The sequence below is a fragment of the Orbicella franksi genome, chromosome 14 (genome assembly GCF_964199315.1).
Source record: "Orbicella franksi chromosome 14, jaOrbFran1.1, whole genome shotgun sequence".
In the NCBI taxonomy this organism is placed as follows: domain Eukaryota; kingdom Metazoa; phylum Cnidaria; class Anthozoa; order Scleractinia; family Merulinidae; genus Orbicella; species Orbicella franksi.
In genome coordinates this window covers 10158934-10175307 of record NC_138158.1, presented here as the reverse complement: position 1 = coordinate 10175307, position 16374 = coordinate 10158934, and the positions used below count along the sequence as shown (strand labels likewise).

Here is a 16374-nt window from a genome sequence, read left to right as displayed (position 1 = left end):
TGTGTTTGTATGTGTGTCTATGGTCGGTTATTCCACTTTGCTTTTGCTTATGTTCTTTTCGCTACTGTAAGAGATTGATATCTTTCATATCACTTGCCTAATATTTTTATCACCAGTGGCGTTTCTCCTTATCTAAAGTATACCGAGTCACTTTTCTTATTTTGTTCGATAATAAAACCTTGATGCCACGTCAGGAAATGTACTGCTCTCGTTTGACTACTTTAGTGAAGGGAAGTTTAACAAGCTCTACACAAATATTGCACACTCACCATGAATGTCTTCACTGGAATGTGTGAACTGTTCTTTATCCGTTGCCAAAGAGTTGATGACGTAATTCACAATCTCTTCTTCCAGATCAGACCACACGTCGAAACATACCACAGGGGAGTCTGGGTTAGAGCTTGGTACAATATCCTCACCAGTCTTTTCTGGGCTGTAAGGCTCTGGGCGTTCAGTGGAGCTTTTTATGTCTGTGATCTGTGACAGGTAATCGATGGGCTGTTTGTTGGACAGCTTAAAGGCAGTTTCTGCAAGATGATATTAGGCGTGATAAATTGGAGAACTAGGTAACTGAAAAACTTGTCCAAATACGCCTGGGTGGACTCCCATATGGAAAGGTCGGGGATGCTCGTCGTCTCAGGTGCAAATCAAGGATTCTGGCCTCACTTAAGGCGTTCATGACGAAGCGCCATTGGAGGAATAAAAAAATAAAATAAAAAAATAAAATAAACGCCACTATTTTTAGCTGTCATTCCGTTTCAAGTGGTTAGGTATCTTTTAGAGGTCAAATAAAGCTCCAGCCACGCACGTATTGGTCTCCTTTAGGGGTTTAAGTCAATTTTTCTTACGAGCATCCTCGACCTTACGATAGTCTCCGAGTCTTCCATCCCCCCCCCCCCGCCCCCACCTCCCCTTTCAGCCTCCCCGGGCAAATATGACTCGATTTATGAAAACGTAGTCAAAGAAAAGGGCGTTCTTTTGCACCAAGCAAGCAACGCTCTTGGATTGTACTACTCCTAAAGGCTGAAAAATCACTTTAAGCGACCAAAAACAGAAAAGAAAAAGAATAATGCTAAAAGGAAGATAAGAGGAGTGGAGAAAAAAGACCGACTTTCCTTTAAGTTTTTATATCGTCTACTTGGGACATATGTCTCTGGAGGGAGCAACTGACGCTTGACAACTTGGGTGATTCTGAAATGTTCTTTAAAATGGTTTTCCTGAATCCAATCATGTAATATGGCAAGCCAGTTATTCTTGATGAAAGCGCCGATTTGGAACGATTCCCTGAATGACCCGAATTTTGCAACGCGCAGCTCTACATTTGTATAATACAGCACTGAGTAGCTCTCACGAACCAGCCAGTAAATTCGCTGATTTGTTTAAACTGTGTATATACCGCATATTCAAAACTTCCTATCTACCCTGATTTCTGAACACCTTTTTTCATTTAATTTTTAATGTTTCTTTTAGGAGAGAGGCGTGAAAAATATGTGCATGTATCTGTACTAGAGAACATCTATCCTTTTGAACTGGTCATTATGGATCTAGGACAACGGGTACTGTAAAAAAATTGGGTCATTTTTCCTCCCTAAGTAAGCGCCCAAACAAGCTACATGACTGCATAATTGAAAAAGAGCTGTAGAAACTTCATTCAGTCCAAACTTTAGAAACTGAAAGTCAGAGTAGACAAGGCAGGGGTAAGGGTCTTTGATTCGTTGATTTTAGCTGTTGGCTCTCTAAGCTATCTAACTATTAATTTGATCATTGACTACTTTTTTAAAGAGCAGCTATAATGAAAACGCAGTTGTGTCCCATGCACTTTGATACATTTTTTCCTCCGCTCTCTGGAAAACGACAATGTGAAAAGACCTCCGTACGCATTCTTTACCGACAGTGAGGTTTTCGGTTTGTAACTAGGTTTCAACATTATTTTACGTCATATACACCGCTCGTGAGAAGAGAACCAGAAGTTTTATACCAAATCCCCCCCGCCCCCCATCCTGTTCTATTTTGTGGCGAAATAGGAATGGGTGGGGGGGGGGGGGGTGTAAGTGAGAAAATACGCGCAAGATACTGAAAAATATAAGCAAGGCGGTTGATGTAAAAATGTAAACAATAAAACGCAAATGTCCGATTTTAGGGATCATACACTAAGCTAAACGCTAGCTGTAAGTAAAACTGCATTCGTAAGTCTTGTTTTCCTGAACTTTGTTTTCATTAGAGTGCCATTTCGTTCACTCACCCTTGCGCCAAGGAAGATGACGATTGTCATCTCTGACCCTTCCATTGTGTGTATATGCATCTACATACTCTAAATGGCTCGGTATTGTGAGAAGCATTTGCAAGAGCATGTCTTTTCGATGCTGCAAAGCCTGCAAAATAAATAAACTACAATTCATAGCAACTGACACATTTGTCGCAATTGACAAAGTGAAGAATCAGAAAGAACCAAACAAATTGAATTAATTTCATGATAAAGCTTCAATAAAGAACTACGTTTTTCGAAAATAGCTACATCGTTTCAGAGATCAATAAGCTTTAAGTCCGGTGAAAATAGCTTAATCTTATTCCAAACTGAATCGCAAGGTGTAATTTTTTTCAGCCAACTTTAAGATGGACGCAAGCTTGTTTAAAATTAGTTTTTTGGGGGAAGAAACACAGCAGAAAACTTACGTCTGTGAGATAGTCTATTCCAAGATACCGTGGCATTTTTGCGTCGTATCAGAAGCTTATTTTTCTTTGTGAACTCTCAGTATTCCTTTCGCCAAATTCATGGCCTTTTGGGGTTGTTGTAAAAGTTGCCAGTCGACAGCCGTGCACTGCGACAATTTCGCGCGCTTTTTCATGAAGGAACGCTCCCTCTCCACCCTTAGACAAAACATTGCTTTGTGACCGAGCTTTGTACATGCACGTGGAAAATCCAAGATGTCGTCTTTGGCGAAGCAGCTAAAACAGCTTCAAATTCCGGGCAGTTTGCCTTCAACTGCTACTGCTAAAGCGAGCAAAAAGGCATCTTTGCTCTTTGACTCTAAAGAAGCAGCTGATATTGACAATGAAACGGTATTTTCAATCGGTTTGAATGGCCTGGAAGAGTTGAAAGTTATCGAACCAGCGTTCTCGACTTTCGATAATTCGCTATTTGGCGATACCTCGAAGTCACTTGAGAGAGCCCTGCAGTCGAAAGACGTCAACGAGAAGCTAGACAAGCACATTGCAAAGTTTCTGCAATATTTATCTCCATATTTCTTACTGAAACCAGCTCATAAGGTCTTGGAGTGGTTAATACGACGCTACCAGATTCATGTGCACAATGTTGATACCTTGGTAACTTGTATTCTTCCCTACCACGAAACAAACTTGTTTTCTCGTGTGCTGCAACTGTTATCGATAAAAGATCCTTCGTCGAAATGGAACTGGCTTCGTCCGGTTCAAAAAGCTAGTTCGCCTCTCTCCAAGACGGCTTTCTTGCAACATTGTGTTTCGGATCCTGGGTTTTTCTCTCTTATCTGTGAAATGGTAAAAGAAGGCATAAAACTGGAAATCCCGCCGTCCAGCTTGAGAGTCTTGTTCACATTTTACACATCAACAGTTGTTGGCGTATTGGATATGTTGCCGAAGGTCACAGAGAGGTTTATAAACCAATTATTGCCTTATTTACTGGAAGGACTCAAGTCTGCCTTACCTGAAATGGTTGCTTCCTCTTACATGATTACAGCTCAGCTCTGTTCTAAGTGCAATATGGAGGAAACTTTAGTGAAATCCCTAACTGACAGTATTTGCAAGGTAGATTTTATTTCCAACATAAACATGCTGCACTAGTCATATCAGCAGAGAGCAGAGAGGGATGCTATTGGTGGATCAAAACCTTGAGCTAAGCCGGGGAGGGGGGGCAGTTTTGTTCTGCTTGCGCTGCCGGCTTTTCTTCCTTCTGTGATTTTTCCCTTTTTTTACCCAAAATGAAGGGTGGGGGGTGGGGTGGGCCCCCCTGGACCCCTCCCCTGAAGCCACTACTGGATGCAGGGTTTGCATTAGATTGTTGACTAATCATTAAACTGTCGTTACCACTGTTTTCACCGCTACGTGTACGTGACCTTCAAAATCAAAATGCTCTTTGCAGTAGACTTCTGTCAATCAAACAGCCATACCTTATATCACATACTGGTCTGCCAAAGCGGCTTCACAAGGTCACAAAGGTTGTTTTATTTCAGAAGTCTATGGCACCTCTTTGTTTGATACGCGAGTGACATGTTCATGTAATCAACAATCTTCTGCCTCTAACAGTAACTTTTCCAGATCTCTGCTAATGAGATTATGTTGTCACAGAAAATCTCCATACCCCTTCCACGGAAGGTTTTTTAGTTTGAACCCCCACCCCTTCCCCCCTCTGGAAATTCCAGTTAAGTTTCATAACCCCTCCCTCTCCCCCTTAGAATTTCCGTTAACCTTCATTGGGGTGGGTATGGATATTTTCTGCAACTGCACGTGGTCAGATAACTTTTTTCTACATATAGGAATCAATCCCCTTGCAAAGAGTTGATTTAGTTGTTTCTGCATACGTGTTCATTTTTGTTGCCATTTACATGCAGCTTTTTTGATATAAATTTGTCATTTTCATCACAGAACTTAAAACCAAGAATTACTATTGAGGGTCTGTCTTGTCTCACCTATATATGTCAATCCCAAGGTGTGAAAAAATTATCAAAACGGTAAGTTTTTGAGGATAATCATTAGCTGTTGGGATTTAAAGTCCAGTGTGTGATGAAATGTGTATTCCCCGTGTTTGAAGGAAAGATCCTTCTGAGAAAAACAAATCACATGAGTTGAGTACTTTTCTGATGCTGGACGCAAATTACATGCACATGTACTGTATGTTTAAATAGCAATATAATAAGTGAAAAATTCAGTTCTTCATGTGTAACATATGTGACCCTCCACGGGATTTCCAGCATAATGGTGATGACACGGGCACGCTATTCTAGTACGGTAGACAAAAGAAATTTTTGTTAACATGGTAGCAGTGTGCCACGATGCACGTATAATTAAAATTTTTCTTTTGTTACACATAAACAACGAACCATGTTCAGTTAAACAAAGCAGCGTGTCAAAGGATGCGAAAACAAAAGCCGTGTCATGCCGTGCCATATTGCACTCTGGTGTGTGAAATATCACGTTTGTGCTGTGTTAAATAATAGTAAGACAGAGATCAGGGCAACCATCTGTAAGAGTTTCTTAACGTTGATCCGATCCAAGTTTTTGTCACAACGGTGTCAACTTGCATGCGCAAAAAATTATCCTATCTTCATCACGAGCACGCATTCGTAATATTATTTTTATCATCGAATCGGTGATTCATGTTGTAAATTTCATCTGTTGTCTTCCAATGAATCACAAATTGTCTCATGAAACTCATTTTGTTTGCCATGTTCTTTTCTCAAAACACAGAAATTTATAGCAAGATCAATGATTTCATAATCGAAAAAATTTGTGATAACCAACGGCTGAAATTAGGCCATAGCCGGGACAACATACTAGTATATTAATATTTCCAGCTTTCTGCCGTAATCAAGCCTATTTGTTGCTTTTCACAGCGAGAAAGACCGTATTTTTAGTTATTTTTAGGTTGTAAAAAAGTAAAATCACACGCACGCATTCGCAACTAATTTTTATCGTCAGATCGGCGATCTATTTTGTAAATTTCACTTGTTATCTTCGAATGAATCACAAATTGTAACATGAAACCTGTTTTGTTTTGATTTCATGATCGAAAATGCTGTACTGAAATTTCCCTGGAAAGTTTTGTTTTTTTTTGTGGCGAAGCTGGGCTTTTGAGCGCTCGCAATTGCAGCTTCGCCACGAAAACAAAACAAACCCCACTGGCACCCAGGGTAGCCGAAAATAGCCGTGACAGCATACGAAGTGTAATTTCCAGCTCTGCAGTGGGTCCCTTTTCACGGCACCAATGACAACACTATTTTCAGTTATTGCTATCCGAAATAACTTCCTTTTTATTTACTTTTTCGGAGTTACGCAATGGTTTTAAATCAAGTTCAAAAGACAGGCTTCGAAAAGCGGCTTCACAAGACTGTGTTCATAATTACCGTTTGCCGTGTTCGGAGGCACTGTTACCTCTTTGCTAAAGAAAAATTTCAAACATCCCTGTTCTGAAAGGAACTCTTAAAAAACATAAGTCAGTTGCAGGCCGCATAATCAAAATAAACAGACATAGCTGATTCCACAGGTCGCGGAATTTCGAATAGCCCACTGATGTTTGTCCCGTGCTCATACAGATGTCGAAATACTTCTTCTGTGTTTTGTGAGGTTGGACGGTAACAGCTTCATATCAATCCTTTTGAAACCCGGAACACGTCTGGGGAGAAGGAGGGCTTGTTCCTCAGCTACATTTTTAATGAATTTGACAACTTGTTCCACTGTTTCGGTAGACGAGGTACTACTTGGAAGCCTTTTCGAGTTTCCATGGGTCCGCAAGGTCAATCCATTCTTCCTGCAGTGCTTAATGAGACTGTGAAACCGGTAGGATTGAAGACAGTGCAGAAATAGGAAGGTTTTCTTGCAAATTCTTTTTCCGTGGTAAAAGAAGCACATTCTTGTGCTTTGGTGATTTTTTTCCACTCTGCCAGAGATGCTGGTTTCGTTACAGTTTAAGGAACTGTGAATGATTCCCAGTATGACCAGGTCCAGTTCAGCGGATGATAGTTCATTGCAGTTGTTTCGACACTCTGTGACATCATCTAGGCTCAGCGTTGCACTACATGCCATCTCTCCCGCGCCCATTTTACATTTACAGGTTTCGGAGTAAAATGCTTGCACTTTAGCACGTTCGGTTTCGTAAATTTCCATGAGCTCGACAGCATCATCTCCCGGCTCATCTTGATCAGCGACGCCTTCATCGTCAGAACTGCTGTTGGAGTCTGAATAATCATCCTCTTCCTCAACCTCTCTCGTTTTGAAGTACATTTCCTCCACACTTTCTAATTGATCTAAATCTTCCGTTGTGAAATTTAAACAGTGAGAACGTTCCGTTGCGTTGCACGCCATGTTTACTGTGTTCTGTTTTAGCGTTACAAGATGTCAGTTTCAAGTAACTATGGTAACGAACGGAAATCATACCCCATAATAAGACACGTTTGCAGCAATCAAAACACCTAGCTCGCAGTCTGTTAAAAGTACGAGTTTTAGGTGAGTGATTTATCTCTCTTTCGTGGTGCCAACTACAAGCCTTACGTAGTATTTAAATAGTTTGAATGCTTGATGTTTAGTACAGTGTAATTATGCGAACATTTTACGCACTGAAGGAAAGTAAAAATCTTCAATGCTGTTTTGGCTTTGTTATGTTAGTTCACAAAACGAATTGTATCAACAACAAGTTATATTTTTTCAAGAGCCACATAATGGCTCTTGAGTTTTTTCAATAATTTATGTTCCTGTTATTTCATTTCTCATCTTTCAGCGTAAGGTGCAAGCGCTTGTGCTTGGAAGAACTTTTTACATCAGGCGCCTTTTTTCGCGACCGTGATTCAATTTTCATTAATTAAGTAACTTTCACAGTGCTGTAAGAGGCTTTCTTGCTTAACCTCTTCGGTGCTACCGTGCCATATCACACGACTTTAACACGCTATGAAGCGTGTCTTTTAACACGCTGAAGAAAATAAAGTCAATAAAAGATTTAGTGTGTTAAGACATGCAAAACAAAAGCTACCGTGACACTCTTTGTTTCCTTATTAAATATGCGCATATGCATGTCAGATGTCACGCTTAGCATGCTGTGTCATCGCACGCGTGCCCGTGTTATCACCATTATGTTGGTAATCCTGTGGAGGGTCCCATATACATGCAACAAAGGGGTTTCTGTAAGTTTGTAAGCAGGCAGCCAAAACTAGAAAGTGCAGCTGTAGGCAACTGAAAATGGAATTGTTTTAGGACCTGTACAAAAGTCAAATAAATTGATATAATGGTATTAAATTTAGGGAAAGTAGGTGGTACATCTAAGTGAATTTTTTGTGATTCAGATGACATCTTTTGTTAGTTTCAAGCTACATGTACATGTATTATAAATTGAAATCTGTAACAAGGTACTGTACATGTATGTGCAGGGCCTCTTGTTTCAGTTTTTTGAGGTTCTACAGTGTTGTATATAGATCTTCCTTTCAAGTTGATTCATATAATTCACATGTGTTCTCTTCCATGTAGACATGAACATGTACATGTATGTTTGCTAATATAACAGGTCATTTAAAGCTCTTCTTAAGCTGCCAAGTTTGGTCAAGTCCCTTCATCAGCTGTCGTCTACTCATGGCATTACTCCGTTGCTAGAAGTCTTTGTTCCACAACTTGTATCTACTGTAGTGAAAAACATGTTAACAGAGGAACACAGTGATTTTTATAGGAAACCCTTGTTAGAAATTGCCCTAGAATTACTCAAGGAGATTGAGTTTGAACGTGGCATGGTCATAACCATTGGCAGGTACTGTAAGTGTAGTGTTGTGGCAGTGAGAAAGATTCCTAGTGCTATTGGTATTTATTCATGTACAGTGGAATCCTTATTTTCCCAGAACTCAGAGAGAAAAAAAAATAGCTTCAAGAAATTAAGAGTTCAGGAATAATATCAGAGGTGAAATCAATTCAAAGGGAGATATCGAGGTTCAAAAAAAAAAAAAAAACACTTTTATTCATTCTGGCTTGACCTTCGGACAAGCACCTCTCAAATTTTTGTTGCCCTGGGTGAGTCTTAGTATTATTTAGATACGGTTTTTTTGTTAAAGTGCCACTGAAACGAAATTTTCGTACTCTCTTTTTTTATCCCAATCTATAGTTTCAAACGTGCTGAAAGTAATGGTGAACTTTATTTCTGCCATATCCCAACAGAAAGTGCTTTTTTTAGATGTTGAAATCGACTTTTTGGAGCAAAACTGTGTCCGGGCTCTGGAATCGAGTTTAAGGACCTTGTGACGTCACTGGTTGTATTCACGCAAGAAGCGCTATAGATTCTCTCTTGTTTTCACTTGAGTTATTCAAGTTTATTCTTCATATTGTCGATACCTACTAGTTTTCTACCTTGTAATTTCTGTCCAGCCTTGACAGGAAATACACATCATAAACGTTGGAGGGCGCCAGAGAGTGTAGATTCACCAGAATAAATGCTACAGATTATAACAGCTCAGTATACTTTTCGAACATCTTGAGTACTCGATTGGAGATTTCGAAGACGAGTGTGGCAACTTTTATATCACATCCTGAAGCCTAAACACGATATTTCGTTGTCTGTTTTCAGCCTGGTTCTGAAATTTGGATTCTCACGTTGATCTAAGGTCTATTAACAAGGTTCGAATATATCCTCGGCAACTTTACTGCATTAAAAGCCGTAAGCGCATCAGCCATCCGCACAATCACGAAGTTATTAACAGTCCACAAGCTTTGAGTCGAGTACTTCTTTGCACACTGAGGGCATCTTTTTATGATACTAATAAGTGAGAGTTCTTGTGGTAGACAAAGTGTATCTTTGAAAATTGTGATCCGCAGCAGGGTTTGCTTTATCGCCGCATACGTATCAGTGTAAACAAAGCGGGAATTTCGCTTCTCTTTTACACGTATCTCCCAATTGCAATATTTCACGGCCGATGGATTACTTTGAGTTCTTTAGCGCATACTTATGTCTATGATCTTCATTTAATAATATCCAAGTTCAAAACAATTCGTTAAAACGTCACTAGTTTACACTCCTTTCGAAGGTTGATTAAACAGAATTTGAACTAATTTGCATATATGACCTTTCGCCGCCGACATTGTCACGCTTTCTCTCATTTCCTGAAAACATACCTGTAGGGTCATCGCAGCTTAGTTTACCTTTATAGTTTAAATTCGCTCCCTCATATAAAAGAAGAGGGTTTCTTAAATTGTTGCTGTTGTGATAACTTGCAGGATGTAGCAGATACAACTGGACTAAAGGTCACTGTGGCACAATCTCGTCCGCCGTGAAACTCACAAAGCGTCCGGTTTCCTCGAAGCGAAGCAACTCGAAAACTCAAAGCGTTGTTGCTGCGATTCGTGCAGCAGCAGTCCGGATAATATTTTCAAAAGCCGCTTTCTCTTGTTTTCATGTCTTTTTTACTTAATGAGTGTAGATATTGTTTAATTGAGTGCTGGCATTTCACCAAGAGTCCCGATCATTTTGCGATCTAAGAACTCCCACTCGTTTGCTTGCTTACATAAAATATCCTGCAAATATCCAATTAAATAGACTGGAAAGCCCCAGGATCGACTCTCGACCTCTTCATGTCTAAGGCTACTGTGATTATCTGCTTTACAGCTCTGAGATGTCCTTAAGATGTTTTTTGGGGGGCTTCGAACAGTAATCTCTTCTCCCATAATCACTCTAAATTTTCAGCGCAGCATGAGAGTAATACAACCAGTGACGTCACTAGGCTGTTTTGGCCGCGCCAAAATGGCCACCAATTTTGGGCTTAACCAGCCAACTTCGAACGGCTGAAAAAGCAGTTTTCGCTTACCGCATGCGAAAAAAAAGTTTGCAGTGTTTCCAAGTAAGGTTGAAACTTTATTGCTAAGCAAAAATCTCACATACAAAAATTTCGTTTCAGTGGCACTTTAAGTCTTTTTGTTACAGTGCAAGATTTCCTGATTTCTCGAACCCTCAATTTTTTTAACCTCCCAATAACTTGAACGAAAAGCCGTTTCCCCTTCTCAGTTAAACGCTATACATGTAATTTTACCCCGATTTCTCGAACTATCCAATTTAGTTTCCCTTGGAGTTTCAAAAAATCGGCATTCCACTATATTTAGATTTACAACAGCAGATGACCTGGTGGGGCCCTTGCCATTCAGGCAAGTGAGAATGAATAGTTACTTGCTGTTCAGAAAAATCACCTTGTCCCGGATGACCAGATGGCACTTTTTGCGAGCCCTGGTTATCACAAGGTTTGAGAAATTGAGGGTTCAAGAAATCATTATTTGACTGTATACCAACTTTTCTTTCTATGTGCATTATAAGAACAGGAGCTACAAGTGCATTGAACAGATAAACTGCACAATGCCTTTCAATGTCATGGTAACTTTCTGTGATTTTGATTGTTCTTGTGAATGCCGGTGTGTGATGAAATGTGTATTCCCCGTGTTTGAAGGAAATATCCTCCTGAGAAAAACGAAACACATGAGTTGAGTACCTTTCTGATGCTGAATGCATTTCATGGGGACAGAGAAATACATATACTAAACAAAACTAAGGAGAATAGCTTGAAATTAATCAGCCAAGTAATGAAATAAGAGTAACAAATGGCACTGTAGGTTAATGAAACCTGGTATTAAAATGTTAATAAAATGATAATTATGGAAAATAAATGTCATGGCCACTGGCATGGCATCCTCAAAGGCCTTGGGGCAGTTGGTTGGTTTGTTGGGGGGAACGGGGGGTGGTTAATGTTAACCTGGTAAAAAAATTAAAGCAGCAAAAGTTTTCAAGACCAGAGACAAGGGCCAGTTTATCCCATACTAGTAACAACCAATTCAAGGCACAAAATTATATCTGTAGAGCTACAGGTACATGTCGTCAGACATAGAAAATTTTCACTGAATCTCAGTCCGGCAGGTCTTTTTTGCAGGGTGCAGGTTGCAGGTTACAGGTTGAAATTTAATTATAACTGGAAAACCGCTGGCACTAAAAATAATTAATAACCTTGATACTCGTCAGGGGTTCTTACATAAAGTAGTTCGCCCCTTTCACATAGTGAAAATACCATCGATCCGCCATAAGTACTTCTTGATCGACACGCTGAGACCAGTGAAATCTCTTCAAAGCCATCTGAATGGCTGCTCCACAGATGTGTCCATCGATTACAGAATTGGCTCGGTCAACAAGAACTGTAAGCTTAACAACAGAAGATTGCCATCACAAATGAAGCAAATAAATAAAGAAATGAAATAATATAAGATTTTAACCGTCGGAATATACTAGCACATGCTCAGACTGTGTGCTTTCATTTTGGTACTCACAGGGAAGAAACCAAATTCAGCAGATGTTTCAGATGACATTTCAGATGTTTCTTCAAAAACAATAATTCATTGCACGCGTAAAATCATAGGAATATACTCTCCTCCCATCACTTCGGCGGGTTTGGCACTTGGGTGGAAGCCACCTTTCTGAGCGATTGTAAACAGCATCATGTAACAGTCACGGTAAGTCTACCACCTGTACGTTTCTTTTAAGTGCCAGCAGTTTTCCAGTTATAATTAAATTTCAAGCTGCAACCTGCACCCTGCTCCCTGCAAAAAAAACCTGCCGATCTCAGCCGTTTCTTGTGAGCAAGGGACAGGAATGAATGCAGCCACAAGAAATTTGCTCCCCCAGTTTGTTGCTGCCACAATATCATGTAGTCAGTTCTTTTGACAAAATAATGTCACTTTTTGCAGGACACTTCTTGAGGAGTATTGCAGTGCACGGAAAACATTGGGTACAGAAAAGAGTGAAATTAGAAACTTGGACAAAAATGTCAAAGATTTGATACAGGCTTTGGAGAAGAGGTAAGGATTTGGGCAAGATCTAAATGCTACAAATGAAGTACAAAATCCAACTGGAGTACCTCATGTACATTGTAACTGGAACAATAGTAGGAATAATGTGCATATTTATACATGTACTTGTATATAGTGTTACTATGATGTGAAGTTTATATGAAATAATTCATATATGAACTGCAGTTGTAGATGAAAGTGAAGGATGATCATCACAGTAAATTTTCCAATTTAAGCAATTGGAAAGAAGAAGCCTGAAAAAATCAGGGCTTCAACGGGATTCGAACCCGTGACCTCTGCGATATCATCCTTCACTTTCCTCCACGATGATCATCCTTCACTTTCATTTACAACCGCAGTTCATATATGAATTATTTCATGTAAACTTCACATCATTTCACTCCTCATGGGAAGATATGAACTCAGTAAATTGACCCCGCTCCCAATGTGTAGCTTCATAGCTCAGTTGGTAGAGCATCGCACTGGTATCGTGGAGGTCACGGGTTCGAATCCCGTTGAAGCCCAGATTTTTTCAGGCTTCTTCTTTCCAATTGCTTAAATTGGAAAATTTACTGCAATGATCATCCTTCACTTTTATGGTGTTACTATGACCAGTATTCTAATATGCAAGTAAATTTTTAAGGTACCCAGTGGAACTGGAGAAGGCCATTGAGCGACACCTTGCATCACTAAGGAGTACGCAGGATGCAGCAGACGTTGAAGCAGATGCCATAGCAGAGGGCTCCCTCTGGACTATGGACCTGGTGTCTTTGGCACTTGCAGGAGTTAAATCTCAGGTACACTACCGGCATGATGCATCCTCTTTATAATTAACACAATAAGTAAAAATGCATCCCTCATTATCTGGTGTATACAGTACAGTACTGCTCAGAACTACATGTAAGCAAACATCGCACATGCATTCTTAACGAACCCTTAATGTGAAAAATGACCGGCGCATTTTTGCCAACACGTTAGGGACACGTTTTTTAAATGCATTAGCCTGTTATTCATGACCAATTTTCCTTCTGTGATGCATTGTTATGGCAAACAAAGCATGACTACAGCTCAAATAAATTGTAAATCCACATAAAGTGAAATTCAAATCAAACCACAACAAATTAAATCAGAGGTTTCTTTTAAAGCAATTGTATTTGTGCAATCATGTATTCTAACTGTTTTAATATGTACAATGTACATGTACGTAATGTAGTCTGGCTAGTTCGAAATTCAATGTGTTACAGCAAGGGCGTCATTTCATGAAATCCATTACATTTAAATTTATGGCCAAACAGTTGCCTGCTTTCATTTTGTTATCTGAAGTTGGTACCACATGTGTAATGTGGTAAATTTAAAATTGTTGTGAAAAATTGTTTAAAGTGAAATTCCTCTATAAGAAAGTCGACACCTCTATTTGTCAAAAGCTGCTGAACATCTCATGGTAACTGAGTTTACAATGCTCTGATATTATCACCATCATGCCCTTTTCCTGCCTTGTGTTCTCACTCACCAAGCTTCTCGGTTCAGCACATGTACCAGCATCCAGCCAGCCTTTGAATCCAAACTCCCTCTTTCCCTCTCCAGAGTTACTCTCCAGGTTTCCCTAGGCCTTCCTTTCTGACGACTTCCTTCTGGGGTCCGAGTTACTGTACATAGTGCCTGTTTTTGGTGTTCATTAGCTTTCCTTTTTCAGCACATGACCAATCAACTGCCAACACCTTCGTTATATAATTATGCTGCATAATTTCTTTCATACTTCACTTGTTCTTGATCTCATCTCTTCATTTGACACTCTCATTGGTCAGTAAATTTTCTGACATACGTATAGTATAATTTGTAGTTATTTTGAGTTACAGGTCATTCCAGACTCAAATACAACACTGGTTTTGAGTCTTCATCATCCTCAAGCTCAAGTGCGTGAAATGGCTGTTAAACGACTTGGAGATCTTTTAACAGAAAAAGAGGTAAAGTTGAGCTGTGTACAATATGCATGTATTCCTCAAAATTTTATAGTTCATTGATCCATTCTCACAACATTTAGTCGTTCAACAATCCATGTACAATACAGTTATTTATGAAATGGAAAACATGTACTGTGTTTCTATTGAGTTATAGAAACATGAGTGGAAGTTTGGGAGCACGAGAAATGCTGTGGAAACACGAGCTGCAGGCAAGTGTTTCCACAGCTTTTTCGAGTTCTCCCAAACTTTCACGAGTGTTTCTGTAACTTGATAGAAACATGGAGAACATGTTTTCGATTTCTTTTAGAAAACGCTGCGACAAGACAAGGAAAACAACTTGTTAACTTTGATTATCAAAATGTAAATTCTCTTTGCCTGTGCCATCATTACGTCAACAGCTTGTGCTAGTTCTGTGTTTCTATCGAGTGATAGAAACACGATTTTTAACCAATGAGTGCCTGTGTTTTCTTAGGACTGTTTTGTAATGATAGATAATAATTTTTGTAATTGCAATATATGTATCATCAATGGGTTATTTTTGTACTTGGAAATATTTACATGTACTGCTTTTCATTTCTGGATGCAGGGACTGTCAGAAGAAAAACAGTTCATTGGTGAGTCCTTACTTTCAAGGCTGCAGGATGATGACCCAGCTGTTGTGGCTTCTGTGCTGACATTAGGACAGGTACACTCTAGTTTGCTTTTTTAACATTAATTTTTAAAAGAGCTGTTGTTGCCATTATTAACTAATTTGCTTAACATTATCAGGTCCTTGTCAATAATCTTTCTGGCAAACAGTTTGTGGATGAGATGTTTCAACTGCTGGACAAGAAATCTTCAGAGTGGTTAGTTCTTATAATACATTGTGTGTATGTACATTTAAATGTACATGCAGTGGTTTAAGTGCTTTTTGAAGGTTTTAAAATCCTTGGAAGCCTTACCTGTTACAGCTTTTGACAATTTCCCAGTTCAGATTTAACCTGCTATATAGGGAGACTTTGGTCTCTCAAAGCTGAGTGGACTCCTTTAGCTTAACCTAAGTCCTCTTACCGAAAGGTTCAAAGAAAGGCTTGAGGTGTGATTCTAAGACTGTGTGTTATGTAATGTTTATAGAATCAATTGATAGACCTGCGTAATTTTGTTTTCCAGGGAAGAGGTCCACAAGGAAGCATCGCTCTTGCTGGTTGGTGATTGGGTTACCTGTGCTGTGCCATCGCTTGTGGATGAGATTGTGTTTGGTTTATTGCCTCGCCTTCTTCTTCAACGCAAGTCCCAGAAAACAGCGATTCAACTATCGTTAACTGTTAGCAAATCGGTGCTGGCTGCACAGCATAGTCTATTGTCTGGAATGAAGGAATTTGTCAAAAACAAAGGTACATAAAACATACATGAGTTTTTCCTTTTTTTACCAAGTTATTTCACAAATACATGTAGCAACATTGATTGTCATTTTGAAAACATTTGACAGAGTGGAAGAGTTGTGGAAACAGTCCTGACCTTGATAAGCTTGCCTTGGCTGATAATGCATTAATCAGCTGGCTTGCAGAAAACCTGATGAAATTGAATGAAGAACAACTTATAGAAACAGTAAGTGTAATACATGTACCTGATCTTTGCCGGCAAGGCTAAAATACAGGTTACAGATTACAGGTCACAGGTCACAGAAGGCTGTGACCTGTGACCTGTAACCTCACAATCATGTGGATTTATAAAGCCATCATTTTTTTCGTTCATTTACTAGACAGTTGTACAACCTAAATTGTGAATTGTCTTTGGTGGAGATAGTTATTGAATTAAACATGAATAATTAGTATAATTATCCATCAAAGATTAATTTACCCTGTTATTCATTCAATAGTGATGGGTCGTAAGA

General features: G+C 39.4%; 1 protein-coding gene across 1 annotated transcript in view; it reads left to right on the top strand.

Annotated features, from left to right (window-relative positions):
• Positions 1 to 2655: 2655 nt before the first annotated feature.
• Positions 2656 to 16374, top strand: part of LOC145467177 (HEAT repeat-containing protein 1-like) — a 46979-nt gene continuing 33260 nt past the window's right edge. Inside the window, exons 1-10 of the mRNA XM_081450729.1 lie at positions 2656 to 3783; positions 4621 to 4706; positions 8246 to 8482; positions 12439 to 12549; positions 13184 to 13337; positions 14397 to 14504; positions 15088 to 15186; positions 15270 to 15346; positions 15651 to 15874; positions 15970 to 16088. Coding sequence (XP_081306855.1) covers positions 2926 to 3783; positions 4621 to 4706; positions 8246 to 8482; positions 12439 to 12549; positions 13184 to 13337; positions 14397 to 14504; positions 15088 to 15186; positions 15270 to 15346; positions 15651 to 15874; positions 15970 to 16088 — 2073 coding nt within the window. The 5' untranslated portion in view covers positions 2656 to 2925. The remainder of the gene's footprint in view (positions 3784 to 4620; positions 4707 to 8245; positions 8483 to 12438; positions 12550 to 13183; positions 13338 to 14396; positions 14505 to 15087; positions 15187 to 15269; positions 15347 to 15650; positions 15875 to 15969; positions 16089 to 16374) is intronic.